This window comes from Candoia aspera, chromosome 5, assembly GCF_035149785.1.
Source record: "Candoia aspera isolate rCanAsp1 chromosome 5, rCanAsp1.hap2, whole genome shotgun sequence".
In the NCBI taxonomy this organism is placed as follows: domain Eukaryota; kingdom Metazoa; phylum Chordata; class Lepidosauria; order Squamata; family Boidae; genus Candoia; species Candoia aspera.
This window is the reverse complement of record NC_086157.1, coordinates 86,345,082-86,364,423: the sequence shown is the minus strand read 5'-3', so window position 1 is coordinate 86,364,423 and position 19,342 is coordinate 86,345,082. Positions and strand designations below refer to the sequence as shown.

Sequence of the window (19,342 nt, the reverse complement as noted above, 5' to 3'; positions counted from 1 at the left end):
CCTCCACCTGACTATTTTAGGAAATAAATTGGTTCTAAATAGGAAAGAGTTTAGTTGTTGAATTAATGTAACTCCATCTCCATAAGTCTTGCTAAAGAACACTCTAAAAATTTTGCTGGGAAAGAATTACTTGCAGTTTGCGACGGCTGCAAAAGAGCCTGACAAGTGCTCTGGAGGAGAGGGAGGAGGGAGGGGAGGGAGGGAGAAAAAGCACCCAGTAATGGGCATGGGGAGCACTTCTATCATGTGGCTTGGTCCTTCCTTTCCCCATTTCTGGCCTATCCTTTGCAACAGCAGTTGCCTCCTGGCCTTCACATTACTGTATGCGATTGCAGAATGGGGCACGAGTTTATTATTTGACTGGATTGGGTGCATGTGTTTAGGGTAATCTAGAGGAAGAGGAATTTATGTTTGGGGGCAATATACTAAGGAAGAAGCTGTGAATGCTAGCAATATGATATTTTTGTAAGTTTGAGGCAAAATGATATGGGATATTAATTTTAAAAGAAATTATTTGGACATAATAAAGAGAAATTTGCTTGCCTTTCTGTGAAAAGCCTTTTTGGGAGTAGAAAACTCTGGATTCAGCAATAATGCATTTGTGTTCTAGTCAGTGTGTTGCCATGCAGTATACCTATAAAATACAGTGGCTTCCTTTTCTTGAACGACTCTACATCTTGTTGGTTCCTAATTGAAACAGTTCAGTGAACTTTTTAAATTAAAAGAATGGTAGGGATCATTTTGCAGTTGTCAAGATTTAAAAAGCAAACAAATATTTCCAAAGACAAGTTCAGTAAAAAAAAAGGAGAAATGCTTTATTTACTTCTGAAGCATGGCATTTTTTTTCATTACTGGCACATAACCTATATATTGTTTTTAATGCAGGTAAATTGTCCATTAACTTTTGTATTTGGCATTCTGCAGTGAAATTCCTCCAACAGGATTATAGAAAAAAGATTTTCCCATATTTTCACCATTAGAAACACAACTCTAGTAACTGGAGAATGAAGCAAGCTCCAATGCCTTTTTAAGACATAAAGCAGAAATCTGTTTTTTCGAGTCCATGAACTGATGAAAATATATGTGGTCGACTTGGTCTTGGTTTATTCCCTGCTGTATTTTTCACATGATATCATCTTCTCTGTAATTAGAAGGCACATGTACATCTATTTACAAGTGCATAAATATATAAATAAAAATGTAATACAAAAATAAATAACCTTTTCTCTGTTTAGAATAATCTTTGTAAGGCAGCTTGTTCCTTATCTGATGCTGGAACAAGTATCTGAGGAAATATGCACCGGCAGGCTATTCAAATACTTCTCTGAGCTTTCTCCTGAAGAAACATCCACTGGATTTGTGGGCCATACATGTCTTCTATTTTGGCAGAAATCTGTTCTCTCTATGTGTTCAACAGGTACTAGACCAAGGCAGCAAGTGGAATCTGACAATACAAAGAATAAGAATCAAACTGCATCCTGTATCAGAACCTTCTATTCAAAACATTTTGAAGGGAAATCACAAAAACATAGAGAGCTCTGAGGACCTGCATAATTTTTCAGGAAACTAGATAGAAATATATATTTATACTATTATACATGAGAAGACATAAGCTAAAAATTTTAAGAATTACTGGTAAACGTAGATAAATTTCAGTAATTTCCACTGATATTTGATTAATAAACCAATTTCATCTACATTTCTATATCTTACTAAGGAGATGCATATTAGTAAAAGCTTCCTGACAATCACTGTTGACATTTCAGTCTTTTCAGAGCTATACCAATCCATCCACATGTTTTTGGAGGCCAAACAGATGGTGTAAGAATCAAAGAAGCCTTCACTGGTAGTCTGCTTTTAGCATTTTCTAAACACAATTTAACAGGAAAATCCATTGTCTGACATTTTGTGGTACTGATAAAGTATACAGATTTTAGCTAGCAATAGAGAAATAATACAAGAAAGATGAATGTGCTGTATCTAATGACCAAGTCTGATTATTAATACATATTATCTCTAGCAAATGCTTAACATTTAATAAATATGTAACACAGAACTCTGAGTGAATAGAAGTGTCCTGTGAATACCGATCTTCCCTTATTCTGGTTTATATTGCTTCTTCAAAGCAATACTTTTTCTCCTGATTTTAAAGAATACCTAAGGTCTCTTTGGTACTGACCTGTATGGAAGGCAGGATTCCTCATGTCTTCTTCCATAGTGGAATTTCCCATCTTGCTTTGTGATGTTGAGTGACACAGGCTAAGGAGTTGTTCATGGTGGTGGTGGTGGTGGTGGTGGTGGTTGTCATGCTGCTGTAACAGTTGGCTTGTGGAGTCATCTGGAAGACCACAAAGTAAAGAACTGTGTTCTAGTCCAGGGCTGGTAAGCCTAAATATAAGAGACAGAAGCAGTTTGAGGCCATCAATGTTCCAATTACTGAATTTCTTATATATGCAGTTTGCAGAAATAAGACAGAATTTGTCAACTGCTTAATTTTCTTTTCACATTTGAGGTTCCAAATGGAATGTAATCTTATGTACTAATATAAGATAGGGATATTCATTAAGTATTAAAATGCCAAAGAGGACCAGATTCTATGCACTGTAGAGCAGATGATTTGAGTAGTATACGTGAATGCTCTCTATATAATTAAATATACTCTAAATATTCAGATGCCAGGATGTGTCTATATCTACAAAGATCAGAATCATGCAGAAAATGGTTTTCTTTGTGATACTCTATGGAAGCAAAAGTTGGAGAAGCTGGATACAAACAGTATTAATGCTTTTGAACTTTGGTGTTTAAGAAGACCCACTGAGAATATCATGGTTAGCCAGGAAGACAAAGACAGGTCAGTCCACAGTTCTCACTTGAGGCACAAATGACCAGACTCAAATTATCATATTTTGAACACATTATATGAAGATGTAGCTCTCTAGAGAAGTCTATAATTCTGGGAAAGATGGAAGGAAAGAGAAGAGGATGACCAGTAGCAAGGTGGATGGACATAATTATAGCAGAAATGGATGTACCACTGGAAGAGCTGAAGGGTCAGGTTGGGACAGATCATCCTGGAGAAAAATCTATGTAGTTGCCAAGAGTTGACACCGACTTGATGGCACATAATCAAATAAGTTCTATTTATATTCAGAATCCACTTAATTATTATTTTTTGCTTTGTTGTGAAATAAATCTTATAGATAACCAAAACCTAACACTATGCATTGGTTATTTTGCTGCTGTATTTTACTGATACTACTTGTGGTTGCATACCTTCATGTTAAAATCTGAGAAGAATCAAATGATGTTTCAAGAATTTAATTTTTCCGTCTAGATTTTAAAAAAAGACTTCACAGAAAGAGGATGCCAAATAAAGTATAGAATAGCATCCTGTTCTCCATCAAACTAAAGGGGGAAAATATCTCACAGAAATAAACCCTACCTTTGAGGTTCAGGTGGAGTGCTTCCATTTTGTAGTGCCCTCCTTTGCAGAAAAGCATTGGTTTCATTTTGCTGAGAACAGAAAAAAAAAGCACATTAAAAAATAAACATCAGAGGTTAAGGGTTAGATGCCTAGTCAGTTCAAGAAGTGATGCAGCAGGCACTCAGTTTTAAGAATTTAGCATCAAGACTGGATCCAGCATTACAAAAATTAAGCTGATTTGGATAGCTGGACTCAGTATCCATTCAAAACACTGAAATTTTGTGTCTCTGAGTCTTGGCGTATAAATACATAGCCCTTTTATTATTTACAGTATAGAAAGAGTGAATTTGGGGCTTGTTTCTCCAGCTATATACTCCAAGATTCTATTTTAATCACCCAGTCAGAATTTTTAAGTACAAAACTTACTTGCTTAGTGAAAATACCACTGAATCCCCCTTTAGTTTCACACCCTAAGTAGGAAATTGGTATTTCTAGCAAACATTTCCCTTCCACTTCTATCCTGTAAGGTAAACTAGTTGTAGAAACATCCCACAAGGAATGCTAGCCACAGTGTTATGAGAGCTATGAGAAGTAAGTTACCTAACAGTTTCCAAAGTTGCACGAACAGTTTACCTGATGAGCCTCCTCTGAGTGGCAATCATACGGCTTTGCACAAGAATATCCAACTGTAGCTGAGGGGAAATGACCACTGCCACCATTTGTATAATGTAGCCCATTAACTTGAGGAGTAGAAACACCTTGCAAAGGCACCATGGTATACTGGCAAGATGGTACTAGCAGTCCTGCTCCAGGAAAGCCCAAATCTACGGTCTGCTCTGAAAGAAAGAAATATATACACTAGACTGGGAATACAGGATAAATGTTAACTAGCACAATTGGGAGCAAAAGATTTGGACTGGATCTAGATTTTGTGTTTGTTCCCACAGTTAGATTTCCTTCTTTCCTCCTCACAGTATGCTCTCTAACTCTTCAAGTATGCAGTTAGGAGATCGGGGGCTATGTTGCAGAGATTACAAAGAATTTGCAACAGCTAAATCCTACCTTTCTGCTCATACCACACCTTGCCCCATTCAATACTCCTACCCATTGGAGTTGGCACATAATATCTTTGGGTCTTAGAGTACAATTCAAACAATTTCACAGGTAGTCCCTGCTTACTGACTGCCCTGTTTAGCAACTGTTTGAAGTTACGACAGTGATGAAAAAGTAACTTTATGACTGGTCCTTGCACTTATGACTGTTGCAGCGTCCCTGTGGTCATGTGATTGAGATTCGGGCACTACACAACCGATGGGCATTTACACCATTTGCACACTCTACAGCTGGCTTCTGACAAGCACAGTCAATGGAAAAGCCGACAGTAAAATCGCAAGTCATGGTCATGTGATGTCTTGCTTAATGACTGTGTTGCTTAGTAAAGGAGGTGCCGGTCCCAATTGTGGTTGTTAAGCTAAGACTACCTGTATTGCCATACAAGAACACTGTGTTAGACCCTGATCATATATGTATGCAGTCATGCAGTTGAAAGTTTAATCAATCACATTACTTGTGATATGAAAAAGTGTGACGAACCTGACTCCATTACTGCACAGCTAGATTGCATGTCTCTCACGTAGCCTCAGAATGCTGTATATTCCCTTATAAGGGCATGACTTGTATTTCCCTATTCTCTTTGTACTCACTCCCCCGCCCTGATAGAACTGCGGAATAAAAGGAGGTGGGGGCGTGGCACCAGGAGGCAGTACCAGCAATCTCCTGAGGTGTAGCGTCTCTCGCCACAAAAGAATCCTGTGCCTGCCGTTGTCTTTTCGACCTCACCCTTGCGAGGGCATCGTTGGCTCATTCCCCCCCAGGGAATCCCATAGACCGAAGGGCGAAGGACTGGTCGCGCGACGCGACAACTGGGGGCTCGTCCGGGATCCCTTCGGTCTCACAGTGTGATCTCTGTCTAGAGGTGCACTGCCTTCACTCTCGTTACTACGCACCTGGAAAAGGCTCTGCAATCGTAAGTAATGGGCTCCCCACTCTCCAAAGTTTCGTCAGTTCATAGGGACGAACTTTATGATTTAGTGAAGAAGGCTAACTCTTGTCAAAAGGCTAACGGTACGACCATCTTTCCCATTTCAAAAAATTCGGTGACTCAACTCCTACTGTACATGGAGAGACACTGCCCTGTCTATCCTTCAGAGGGGTCGCTCAAAGCATCCACTTGGGAAAGGATAGGAAAATATTTTCATGATACCCCACGAGCACCCGTGCCTATTCTGACTGCCTGGAAGGCTGTTATGGCGGCCATCAACACTCTTTACCCTCCCCCGTCTTCCCCGGAAACTTGCCCTTCTCCTCCCGGCCCAAAAACCCCACCCCCTCTTGCCGCCCATCTCGATGCTGCCTCACCACCACCCCCTCCATACCCAGCCGTTCCTCCTCCCCCTTCAGCTCCAACCCCCGACTCCCCTCGACACCACCCCCTAGGAGGCGCCATCACTGAACTCCTCTCCTCCCCCCTCTCATTGGAAATGGAGAGTCCCTCTGCCTTTCCCATGACCATCGGCCTAGGGGCGGCGGGAGGAAATTTGTATAACAATATTGAACTTAAGGTTTTGAAACAAATCAAAGATGCTGTAACCACCTACGGCTTGCACTCTCCTTTTACTAGGGGAGTTTTAGACTCTTTAGTTACTGCTAACACTGTTATGTTATTGTATGATTGGAAAATGCTTTTTTCTATGCTTATGACCCCGGCGCAATACGTTGTGTGGCAATCTGAATACGACAAAGGGGTGGAAGTAGAAATTAGAAGAGGTCTTCCCGCAGGGGTGACCGCAGATCAATTATTAGGAAAGGGACAATTCGCAACCTTAGTCCAGCAACAGAACTCCCCCCGTCGTTGTTTTGCTATTATTCACATGTGCGCCATGAATGCTCTCAAAAGAGTGGATGATTCCGACTCTCAATCCACCCAAACGTTTTTGAAAATAATGCAAGAACCAAATGAACCATATGCTTCCTTCATAAGTCGCCTTCAGATTGCTTTAGACCGACAAATTGATAATGCCACGGCTAAACAAGAGCTGCTAATGAAACTTGCTTTCTCTAACGCTAATCATGACTGCCAGACCATTCTGCAACCCGCAGTCAATCAACCGGGTGTAAAGCTTGCAGACTTCCTGCAACTCTGCAGAATCGTTGGTACCACCTCTCATAAAGTGAGCGCTCTCGCTGCCGCCATTACCACCTCGCTACCTTCTACTAACCCCTCCCCTCAGCTCCATTCCCCGGAAGCCCTCGCAGTCACTCGTCATGGAAATTGCTTCAATTGTGGGAAGCCGGGCCACTTTAAGAATCAATGCCGTGCACCCGGGGGAGGTGGGGCGCCCCCTTCCACTCAAAGGGGGCCGCCCCCCCCCTCCAAACCTAAAACTCCTTGTCCCAGGTGCCGCAAAGGCTATCATTGGGCCTCGCAATGTCGCAACAACTCCTCCCCTCACCAGCCTTCGGAAAACTAGATCGGGGGTTGTCAGCTAACCCCGCCCCAAAGGCTGAATTACCCATCACCAGCTTCCCTGTGGAGTTGGCAGAGGATCTTTTGTATGACGATCCGGGGGCTGTCCTTTCCCTTCCTCTTGTTGTCACGCTGCATAAACCCCTCCCTCCTCTTACCCCTGCTTTGCTTATTCCCAACTCCTCGCTCACGCTTGAGGGAATGGTTGCTGCTCCCTATTTGTATGACTCGTCAGATTTGACACAAATTGCTCTGGCAGGAGTGGGAGATAGGTGCTTTTCCTTAGATAAAGGAACAGTTGTCGCCACGCTCATACTTCTCCCTTCTCCTGATATGCCATCATTGTTTGCCTTGCAGCAACCAGTCCAAACCTCTAAACCCACCCTCCTTGTCACACTAAATGGTCGCTCTTTCGAAGGCTTGATTGACACCGGCGCCGACGTCTCTGTCATTCGTTCCGCTGAATGGCCCTCTTCCTGGCCTATCGCCGAAGCCTCCTCGGTGCAAGGAGTAGGCGGAGCACAGGCCGCTAAGGTCAGCTCTCATTGGCTTTCTGCTGTGACTGCTCATTCTCATATTACAGCTTATCTAAAGCCTTATATCTTGCCTTTGCACTGTAACCTATGGGGCCGTGACTTGCTTTCACAGTTCCACGCTTTTATTCAACTTCCCTAATGGCTTTACAGGACCCTTTAGGGTCTCTCTCTCTCTCTCTCAAAACCTCTGTGCCGGTATGGGTTGATCAATGGCCACTCACCAAAGAGAAACTGGACGCCTTACATATCTTGGTCCAACAGCAGTTAATTGAAGGCCATATCGAAACCTCCACCAGCCCATACAATACTCCGGTATTTGTCATCAAAAAGAAGTCTGGCAAATGGCGCCTCCTACAGGATCTTAGGGCTATCAACACCATCCTTCAGCCCATGGGACCTTTGCAGTGTGGACTTCCCAACCCCAACTTGATTCCGGAAGGACACGACCTTATTATAATAGACCTCAAGGATTGTTTTTTTTCCATACCTTTGGCACAAAAGGACAGAATTATTTTCGCATTTACGGTACCGGAACTTAACAATTCAAAGCCTACTGCTCGGTACCAGTGGAAGGTCCTCCCACAAGGCATGTTGAACTCACCCACAATGTGCCAATTTTTTGTTGATAAAGCATTGCAACCCTATAGATCCCAATTTCCGCATTTTCTTGTGTATCATTATATGGATGACATTTTAGTCGCTGCTGAGGGCCCGAAAGGGACAGTTCAAAAAACTTTTCCTACTCTTTTAGCCACCCTAGCAACGGCAGGGTTACACGTTGCACCAGAAAAGGTCCAGTCTCGTTACCCAATGCAATATCTAGGCCACAAAGTTTTAGCCTCCACAGCTGCCCCACTTCTACCTATGCTCACGCTTCCCCAGCCGACCACTTTGGTCCAATTACAACAATGTCTGGGGGTCATTAACTGGGCCCGCGCATACCTCGCTTTAACTACACCCATGTTATCACCTTTATTCCAAGCGTTAGTGGGTTTGACAAACCCAGCTGACAAGGTGTACCTTACAGAACAACAATTGCATGCCTTACAACAGGTCAATGCCGTCCTTACGACCCAATGGGTGGACCGTGCGCTCACTGACAAACCACACTCTCTTGCCATTCTTTCAACACATCAATTATTAACTGCCATCATTGTCCAAACGTCTGATAACAAACATCTACATATTTTAGAATGGCTACACTTGCCACACACACCTAAGACATCCATCATCACCAGAGCAGCACAAATGGCCTCTCTTGTTGAGAAAGGCCGGAAGAGGATTAGAGCCCTAATGGGACTGGATGTTTCCACCCTGTACATTCCCCTTAAGGTTACTCAATGGGAACCCCTCCTACAAAACTCCACTGCACTGCAGGATGCCTTGGAGGACTGGTGTGGCCAGGTGTCATGCCATCTTCCCCCTGATCCTCGATTGCAACTGTTGCGAACAGTACCCTTCACACTAACCTCGCCGTTCGTTCAGCAGCCACTCAAGGAAGCCCTCACTGTTTTTACAGACGGCTCCAAAACCATAGGGGCTTGTACATGGCAAAATAATTGCAAATGGCATAAACGCCTAACAGGCCCACAAGCATCCGCCCAACAGGCTGAGTTAGCCGCTTTTCTGTTAGCCTTGTCCCTTTTCCCAGAACAGCCTTTGAATGTTATATTAGATAGTATGTATGTCACTCAAATGGCTGTGGCCATGTTTGATGCATATATTTCCCCTGTTACCCCCCCCTCTCTCATGACGCTTTTTTTGCAGCTTCAAACTCTCCTGAAGGACAGAACATCCCCTTTATTTGTAGCGCATATTAGAAGCCACCAACAGCTACCCGGTTTCCTGTCCGAAGGCAACCACATGGCAGATGAGGCTTGCAAAATTATGGCCTCTTCCCCTCTTCCTCCGCAGCTTTTAGCAGGGGACAGCCATGCTTATTTCCACCAAAATAAAAAAGCATTGGTGCGCCAATTTGGCATTACATATCAAGAAGCTACCGCCATTCTTCAACAATGTCCAACCTGCAGTTTGCAGGCAAAGTGCATCCCTGAGGGAGTTAATCCCAGGGGTATCCAAGCTTGTGACACATGGCAGATGGATGTCACTCATTATCCCTCTTTTGCACCTTGGAAGTATATCCATGTATCTGTGGATACTTATTCGGGATTCATCCTGGCAACTTTGCAAAGAGGAGAAGCCACGAAAAACGTAATCAATCATTGTATTCGCACTTTCGTCACATCGGGATGTCCCAAAACTTTGAAAACTGACAATGGCCCTGCTTACGTCAGCACTCCCTTTGCTGAGTTTTGCCGTAAGTGGTCCATTACCCACAGATTCGGTATACCATTCAACAGCCAAGGTCAGGCTATTGTGGAAAGGGCTAACCAGACCCTAAAGAATGCCCTTGATCGGCAAACGGGGAAAAAGGCCTTAGGCCCCCCAAGCCTCCCGATGTTACAAAATATCCTTAATCTCACCTTGTTTACCTTGAATTTCCTTAATCTTACCGGTACCCCCCCTGCTACGGCTGCATCTCGACACTTTTCTAAGCCAGTAGTTCCCTCTTCCCGTCCCCTTGTTTATTTTAGGCAACTGCCCAGCCCTGAGTGGAAAGGCCCTGCGCAACTCGTCACCTGGGGAAAAGGCTACGCTGCTGTGCAACTTCCTGATCGAGTGCTCTGGGTTCCTGCTCGCTGTATCCGGCCATATCATGGGCAGTCTCCTGACAAGCACCTCCTTGACCCTCCTTCTCTGTTATCTCTCTTCCATCTCTGCTCCCCTCACAACGAACCCTAAAACAACCTCTCTCATTCGAACCCATCGTTTACGCTACCCTGCCACCGTCGGCCGCAGCTCAGCATCCAACGCCATGGAATGTCTTCAACGCTCTCCCATCAAAAGAAAAGGCACCTTCTGGCGCTGGTTTCGCAACAACACTCTTCTCCAAGATGGCGATTCCTACTCCATCACTTATCACTTTCGCCAAACTACCCTTGCTATCACCAACGTACAGTTGACCGATCTAGGACAATATCACTGTGAAATAACAAAATTAATTAAGGGGTTCGCCACCTCATCTCGCCTTACGCTCACCTTGTTTCAACTCTCCCTTCCTGAGCCCGCCCGTTGGCAGGGACGACGCCTGCTGGCATCTGACGCCCAGGGATCGCATCGCCCTTACAATATCACCTGGACAATCCGCGATGCCTTGGGACAGATCCTGAATACCTCCTTTTGTTATAGCCCAATTGTATCTTGTTTCCCTAACCTGTATTTTGACTTTTCAGAAATGCTTTTAGGAGTGACAGCCTACAGGAAGCTAGACGGCTTCCCACAGCCCACCCACTCCATCGTTAAAAGCCATCCCCTCTACGTATGCCCAGGACATGACACCCGCCCTGACCACGTGCACGACTGCGGAGGCTTAGCAGATTACTTTTGCAAGTCTTGGTCCTGCGTTTCCACCGGCCACATCTACTGGACCCCTCCGTATAAGACCGATTACATCACTCTCACTCGGTTGAGAGAGGACATTGAGTGCACCGCGACCAGAAAGGGTGCGGCAGGACAGGGGGGCTGGAATAAATGTAATCCGGTTATTGTACAATTCACTGCTGCAGGAAAAGCTCAGGGGAATGCCTGGGACTCAGGTGTAAAATGGGGAGGTCGCATATATCCCGGATGGCCCGCATATCATTACGGCAACATATTCTATATTCAACGACAGGTCACTCTCCCTCGGTCCCCACCTGTTGGGCCCAATGCCGACGACATTCACTCCACCTTTCTTAAACCCCTCACCAAACAAAAAAAACCCCTTGTCTCTCTTCTTAACTCCTCCTTTTCCCTTGTTCACACCGCTTCTAACACATCTCGATGTTGGCTTTGTTTGTCTTCCTCTCCACCATTCTATGAAGCAGTCGGTTCTCCTGACCCTATCCGAAACTCTACCTCAGCCTCCTCCTGCCGCTGGCAAAACACCACGTTGACTATCACCTCTATAATAGGGCAGGGCTGCTGCCTTGGCCGTGTTCCTGCTAACTATACTCAATATTGCCTTAATTCTTCTCATGATCACTGTGCCCTCTATCTTCCAAAAACTCGCTTGAACATCAACGGTTACACCGGCCATGGTGGCTACGGTGTACTCTACACTACCTCTGGTAATATCTCTGCCCGATTGACAGGGCAATACTTTATCCCTGGGAACAACTCTGTTTGGGCATGTTCTTCTGGCCTCACCGCATGTGTATACGGTGATACTTTGTTACGAACTAACGCCTTTTGTATTCAGGTGCTCCTACTCCCCAAGATCTCTATCTATTCCCCTGACGAACTTCTCTCCATTTTAGAGCCCCCTCATTACCCCCTCAAGGCTAAGCGCGAAGTAGTGACTGCTGTAACTTTATCAGTCCTACTGGGCTTAGGTGCGGCCGGAGCCGCCACCGGTGTGTCAGCCCTTGTTGTCAATGATCAGAACCTGCGTCACCTTAGTGCTATCATTGACACTGACCTTCGCGCCATCGAACAATCTATTGTGGCGCTACAAGATTCCCTTACCTCTCTATCCGAAGTGGTTTTGCAAAATCGTAGGGGTCTCGACCTTCTGTTCCTCAAACAAGGGGGACTGTGTGTTGCTCTAAAGGAAGACTGCTGTTTTTATGCCGACAACTCAGGAGTAGTATTGGACTCTATGAAAGAGCTCAATTCCCGTTTAAAAACAAGGGAATTGGAGCGCCAACAATCCATGTCATGGTATCAAAATATGTTTAGCATTTCTCCATGGCTAACCACACTGTTGTCCACTCTGTTGGGGCCCCTCCTGTTATTGATTCTCGTATGCACCATAGGCCCCTGTGTGCTGGGTCGCGTTCTCCGCTTCTTAAAGCAGAGACTTCATACATTGGACTCAGAGGTATCCGAGACAAAGCTTGCTGTTCAACACCTGGTCACTGCTGTAGGTATGGAGAAAACACCACTCTTGGGATGGTCCTCTGATAGTGAATCGGAAATGGACAAGGACCCCCAGTCACACTACCCCCCGAGAGAGGACGCTGGGATGGGTCTCCTTGGACTGAAGAGTCCCTGGCTCCCCAACTCAGACCCTCTGGGGGGAGGACAAAATTAAATAAAAAAGGTGGAAATGTGACGAACCTGACTCCATTACTGCACAGCTAGATTGCATGTCTCTCACGTAGCCTCAGAATGCTGTATATTCCCTTATAAGGGCATGACTTGTATTTCCCTATTCTCTTTGTACTCACTCCCCCGCCCTGATAGAACTGCGGAATAAAAGGAGGTGGGGGCGTGGCACCAGGAGGCAGTACCAGCAATCTCCTGAGGTGTAGCGTCTCTCGCCACAAAAGAATCCTGTGCCTGCCGTTGTCTTTTCGACCTCACCCTTGCGAGGGCATCGTTGGCTCATTCCCCCCCAGGGAATCCCATAGACCGAAGGGCGAAGGACTGGTCGCGCGACGCGACAAAAAAGAATATGAAATCCCCTTATTACAAACTAGTGGAGGACACCTTGGTGTCCTCAGGATATATCAGTCCCTCCAGTGGGAGGAGACAGGCGGTGACAAATTTGATAGATGATAGATAGATAAATTTTGGATTATCACTGCCATAAGTTCCAGGCAATCAAATTTGGGAACTGGATATGGCTCAAAACATTTTAACCTGCTGCCTTTTCCTGTTACGAGTCCATAAATTTTAAATCAAACATGTTCAGTACAAGCAGAAAGAAACCCCTCTGTGGAAAAAGTTAGACCCTTTGGCTCTTGGAGGTACTTACTTTGCTTAGACCAAGCTCTCCAAAGGCAAAATGGAATGAAAACCACAATAATGAGAACGATGGAGCACAGTACCACACCTACAATCAAATATGATAGATCACTGGAGCGGGCCACCATGGCCCCTGCCCCTAAGACAGTATGGCCACTATTGAGTGGTGGGTGCTGTATTGTAGATACTGTAGATTGTGGAAGACGACCAGGCAGTCCTGCTGATTTTCGAGCTTCAGGAAAAGGAAAAGCATTGTTAGAGTCTCATGTTACATAAGGCCTTCTACACTCCTCAATTTCTCCCTGCCCAATCCTTCTATCTCAGCCTCTCTTTCTATTTGTGTAATATGTTATTTTATATTATAGCGACAAAATGTCCATTCCCTCCTAGCACAAACACTGACGATTGGGATGATGGGAGTTATAGTCAACTTCCCATAATGCTATATTACTATCTATAGTGATTGATTCTTTCCAAGTGTGGCAGGTCGAGTTGCCCTGATGGATTCTGGATGATGCAATGGTCTCAAGATTAGAGGTTTTTTCCTTTGGACCAAAGTCAGGCTCAGCGTCATGCAAACCCCAAGAAGCTTTGTGCCTGATTAAAACACTTGCCTCATAGCTGTAAGCATACAGAAGGACAAAAGCCTTAAGTAATGGAGAGGGAGGTTGTTGGGTATTCCTAGTGAACTGGCTGGTGGAAGGGACTGCACTTTTCGAAGAAAAGACCAGAGGTCAACAAAGACAGCTTGAAAAAAGTGCTGGAATCCCAAAAGCCAAGAAAAGGGTTATTTTTCCCTTTATCCCTCTCCTCCCTCTACAGAACCGAGCCTTGCAGTGACAACACAGAAGTAGCTGCAGGAGAGAGGGAGGGAAACAGATAAGAAACTGTATGGAGTTCCATTTGAAATTTTATAGAACTATACATGTATAGTTTGCTAAGCTAAAGCCACTGTATACTGTATATTTAATATCACTGTAAATCAAGAAGAATTGTGTGTACATGTCTGGACATTTCTGTCTGCCTTTCCCACTCTTTGAAACCAAGCTTCTAGTCAAGTCCAAGCTGTCATCTTTCTTGCTGCTCCCTTTCATTGTATGCCCAGATCATGAAAACTTTGTTTTGAGTATTCAGATCACAATCCTCAAAGAGCTCTGTAGTCTTGTTATTTTAACCATTTCTGCTATTCATTACTAAGGTCAACAACAAGAAATCATCTCTAACTTAATAAACTGCTTCTCTTTCTCAGATTCTACATCTGCATTACAGATTTAATCTTAACTGTTCTGTAGGCAAATCTGTTAATATTAGTGCTGATCACTTAACAGTTACCTTCTACTTAGGTAAAGGTAAAGGTTTCCCTTGACATTAAGTCCAGTCGTGTCCGACTCTAGGGGGTGGTGCTCATCTCCGTTTCAAAGCCGAAGAGCCGGCGTTTGTCCGTAGACACTTCCGTGGTCATGTGGCCAGCATGACTACATGGAACGCCGTTACCTGCCTGCCGAAGTGGTACCTATTAATCTACTCACATTTGCATGTTTTCGAACTGCTAGGTTGGCAGGAGCTGGGACTAGCACAGGGAGCTCACCCCGTCACGTGGATTCGAACCGCTGACCTTCCAATCAGCAAGCTCAGCAGCTCAGCAGTTTAACTTCTACTTACAATGATATTAAACTGTAAGTCTGTTTACTACAGAAGTGGGAATCTGTGGCTTGCCAGATGTTGCTAAAACCTATTCCCAAAAGCTCTAGCCAGCATGGCTAATACTAGGACTGCTGGAACCTGGACTTCAGGCAGATCAGTAAGGCCACAAATCCTACAAACCATATTTATTCAATGGGACCTCTATGAGGTCACTTGGAAAAAAAACCAAACATCATCTATTCCATTAAGCCATCTTTGTGATCCGTAATATATATTTTAAAAACTTTGCTTTTGGGTTTTATACTGCTATTTCCATCAACTAGGCAGAAATGTCTAGATATTTCCTCTCTTGCTTGCTTTTCTGTCATCTGGTATCAGTAGAGGCTTATTCCTGATCCTCAAGTTGTGCACATAATACGTTTATACTTGAACTCTTGTCTCTGTTAGTTTTATACCATTTGCTCAGCAGCACAGTGTATTTTGGGACTTTTCTATTAAAAAATTATTAGTGTTACAGATTAATCAGTGATTACAGATTCTCTGAAGGTACTTGAGCACTAATTACCTTTAGTTTCACACATCATAACATTACTAAATTCACTCTCTCCACCTTCATTGAAGCACTGCATTTTAATGTCATATGAAGTCTCTGGCTGGAGGTGGCTGATAGAATGCCAGTACCGATCACCTGAACAACAGCAACATACACAACTGTTACTTTTCTGTCTGCTCATCCATCCTAAAACTATACAGTAAATGGGTGTTTATATTATCAAAGGCTAACATAACCATTATATTCTACAGTAATCAGTGAAAACAACAGAATTTTTCTTCCTCACTTATTTGAACCTACATACCCACCACACTATTCCCTTTCAGGGTAAGCAATTTCACTCAGATTGCAATAAAGGAGTAACAAATACGAAGACAACGAAATTAAGCTTGAGATAAAAGAAATAAAAAGAAACATAGATAACAGTAGTTTACATCAATGCTATTCCCTGCATCTCTGCATAGCTTTCTATCGCTAAAATATTCTTGTTTTCACCATATCTACACATTGTTTCACATCTACACATAGTTTCATGTTCTCTTATTTGAAAACTGGCTCTTTTATATCAGCTGATTTTATTTTATGCTACTTTCTATTTTATTATTTTAAACAGATCTTCTCCTTAGTGAATGACAAAATAAAGGCATCTTGTAGAAAGTAATCAATAAAATCTAATCCACTGATAATTCCTTACCTTCTACCACATCTTTCTTATAATCACTATCATTATCACTGTCAGTTGGTCGATAATAGATGTAAAATCCATGAATTGGTGTATTGTTATTGCTGGCTGAGATATACTGCAAAAAACAGCAAAATGCAGAAATGAATAAAAACAGAGGTAGTGATCAAAGCTACTCTTGTAATAGAATAACTATAAGGAAAAGATGATAAGACTGTTAATTCGGGGGGATATTTTCTTGTTTTTCTAGAACTTGCCTATCAAATAGTCAATGCAAAATAGCTGCCATGGTGAAACCAGAAAGAAAGTGGGGACTTTGTTGTGGATCTAATTGGCATCCCTATGCCAAATGCTGAGATGAGACTACCTCCACATGCAAGTGCAAATTTACCCCTGACTTACCAGCTAACCTGCAGAAAGTTCTGATAAAAGATAATCAATTGATAGGTGTGGAAGGCTGAGGGATAAGTTATTAGCACAGAAGATTACTTTCCTTTACATATTCTGTTTTGATATATTTTCATATTCAGTTCATTTTGCTTATTTTTATATTTTTCATCCCAATTAATCTTGTCAGAATGTTGACTTGCAATTTTTTTAATGAATTGGACATAATTCAAAAAATGAGAGAAATTTAAGGTGCTACTAGTAATACAATATGCATTAACCATATTAATAATGTCATAGGAATTATCTTCTGAGAAATATTGTGCAATTTTAATTAGATAAAGTCTACTGCAGCTTTAAAAAAGTCCCATCTTTGCATGCTAATTCTACATCTTCCGTCTCATGCTTACCATCCACTTTAGCATGATGGTTGTCTCATTAATGGCATCAGTGAAAGTGATATATGGACCTGCAACAGGACGCTCATATGCACGATTACTATAACCTGATACAACATATGGTTTAGATGCAGCACTAGGTTCACTCTCCCCCAGTATGTTCAACGCTCGCACCCGGAATTTGTAAGATGTGCCTAAAGGATTAGATAAAAAGCAATAGAGAAAAATGAAGAGCAGAGGAATGACATCTGACCAAGGTAATACTTTCGTTAATTTCCTCCAGAAACCTGGGCATTTTATTCTATTGGCATTTCTTTAATTCACTGACCTAACAACATAGCAAAAAATCTATTTTTCAATATTTTTTCCTTCAGGCAATGAAGAAAAATTCTCTGTCCTAATACTCAGATAATCACAGTTGATATCTCCTACAGTATTAGAGAAACGAAAAAGACCGTATCTTACATGCCATTGAAGTGTCAAAGGTACTTCAGTGACTATTTTATTTTTTGCCCAAAAACCAGGTTCTTGAAGAAATATTTAGAAGTAAGGGGAAAAAAAACACAAGTGGGGAATATGTTTGCTTGTAGGAGAAGAAACAAAAGGTTCATTCTTCCAAACAGGGATGTATATCCTTCAATAGAGAGAAATAACCCATCTTTCATGTTTCTACACCACCACCAGATGCTCATGATATCACTAGGTGCCAGCTTTTTCCCACTTTATCCACAGCTTTGGAGAAGACAGAGAACTTCCATTTGCCCAACACCATGTGACTAATGGAGGAAAAAGCTGGAAGGTGCAATCACATATGACTGATAGCAGTATTTAAAGGATGTTGGGGGGGGCAGTGTCATCTCACTTAATTGAGGGATTTAAACCCTCTCCTGCTCTGAAGAGCCACTGTAGTGAAAAAGGAGCAGACTGGCAATTCTTAGGTTTTTATACGAAAAAGAGATTGGGCTATCCTTACATGTAGCACACAGTTTAAGGAAGCTATTCAAGAGCAGCCTTAGGCAGAATAAAATGATTGCAGAAATTTACATCTCTCTAGAAAATGAATTATTACCTTTCTCCTTGGTATGGATAATGAAATGTTCTGTTTTAAGCATATTATAAGCCACTACAGAATGCACAGAAAAGTATGCATGTTGCGAAGGGTAAATCTACCTTTTTCTAGGTCTCTAATTTCCACAGAGAGACGAGAAGGGGGGATGTCACTTCTGGCTAGCACCCAGTCACCAGGTTTCTTCAGTTTCTTATACTCCACTCTGAATGACTGAATAGGGAACCCACCATTCCCACGTGGGATCCAAGTCACATAGGCAGATGTCTCAGATGCTACTGAAATAGTGGGACGATCTGGAGCCTCAGGAGCTGTAAAGAATAGGAAGATTATGTAACAGATATGAAATTAATCTCAATTTCAGACTGGAAGAATAAAGCTGAAGCCACCTTTGTTTCTTCTGGTGTTTAAAATCTCTAAATGGGATTCAACATTTATTAATGGAAAATCAATAATTTCCTCATAAAAATCAGACATATCCTCAACTGTTTCTCTGCTTTGTTGGATTTCACCAACTTACTATTTTATTTTACTTTTTTAAATATTATTGTTTCTTTCTACTACCACCCATAAAAAGAAGATTGTTTCCCTCCAATAGTTACCAATGAATGGAGGGAGAAGGGAATTCAGCCAGTCCAGTTCATGGAAACCAGTTGTTAAAAAAATGAAGTCCTAAATCCTAAGCAGAGGAGGGCAGTGATCCAGTATCTAGCCACATCCAGACTCGGGCTCTCTGCAAATGATGGCTTCTCTGCTCAGCCTTTAGTGGATGTGGTGGTTATCATGCTTAGAAGGGGGAAAGGGCAGTTGCACAGCCCACAAAAGATCCCTGACATTGCCAACCCAGAAACAGTGGTGATTAAGTGTGAGCAGAAGCACTAGGTCCCACCACCCAGAGAGCTGAGTGGGAAGGGGAGTTGAGCCTTGTGCTGCATCTCTGAGCTCACATGTTCCATACCTGCTCAAGAAGTGCTTGTTACCTAAATCAGAGAACACCTGGAGGGAAAGGGCATCTTATACTGGCTGAAAAATATACAAAAGCTATTGAAAACTAACAAATGCAGAGGACTTGCAAATGTCTTTGTATATTAGTAAATACCTCTTTTTGACACTGCCCTCCTTTGAAGCATGGTATCTACCAAGGACTTAGATAATCACATGTGCCTTCTTACACACACACACAAACAGATCTTTATTTGGGGGGCAGCGAGAGAATCTCCAGGTTTGGTTTTAGCTGGAATTTACAAACTTAGATTGACAAGATGGAAAGCTGGACATTGTGCAGGATTTTTATCTGTATTTATATATTTTTTCTGTTTATCTTTTTTGGGCAAGA

The 19,342-nt window shown here is 42.9% G+C and overlaps 1 protein-coding gene across 2 annotated transcripts in view; it reads right to left on the bottom strand.

Annotated features, from left to right (window-relative positions):
* Positions 1 to 797: 797 nt before the first annotated feature.
* The window catches only part of BOC (BOC cell adhesion associated, oncogene regulated), a 74,998-nt gene continuing 56,453 nt past the window's right edge, over positions 798 to 19,342 (bottom strand). Inside the window, exons 11-19 of one of the 2 annotated variants that reach the window (XM_063305663.1) lie at positions 18,111 to 18,317; positions 16,953 to 17,134; positions 16,168 to 16,273; positions 15,486 to 15,608; positions 13,287 to 13,508; positions 4,058 to 4,260; positions 3,443 to 3,513; positions 2,180 to 2,388; positions 798 to 1,444 (exon numbers count right to left, since the gene is read on the bottom strand). In XM_063305663.1, the coding sequence (XP_063161733.1) occupies positions 1,263 to 1,444; positions 2,180 to 2,388; positions 3,443 to 3,513; positions 4,058 to 4,260; positions 13,287 to 13,508; positions 15,486 to 15,608; positions 16,168 to 16,273; positions 16,953 to 17,134; positions 18,111 to 18,317 (1,505 nt within the window). In that variant the 3' untranslated portion in view covers positions 798 to 1,262. Of the gene's footprint in view, positions 1,445 to 2,179; positions 2,389 to 3,442; positions 3,514 to 4,057; positions 4,261 to 13,286; positions 13,509 to 15,485; positions 15,609 to 16,167; positions 16,274 to 16,952; positions 17,135 to 18,110; positions 18,318 to 19,342 lie in introns of those variants that run through there. The other variant, XM_063305664.1, reaches the window with a different exon arrangement.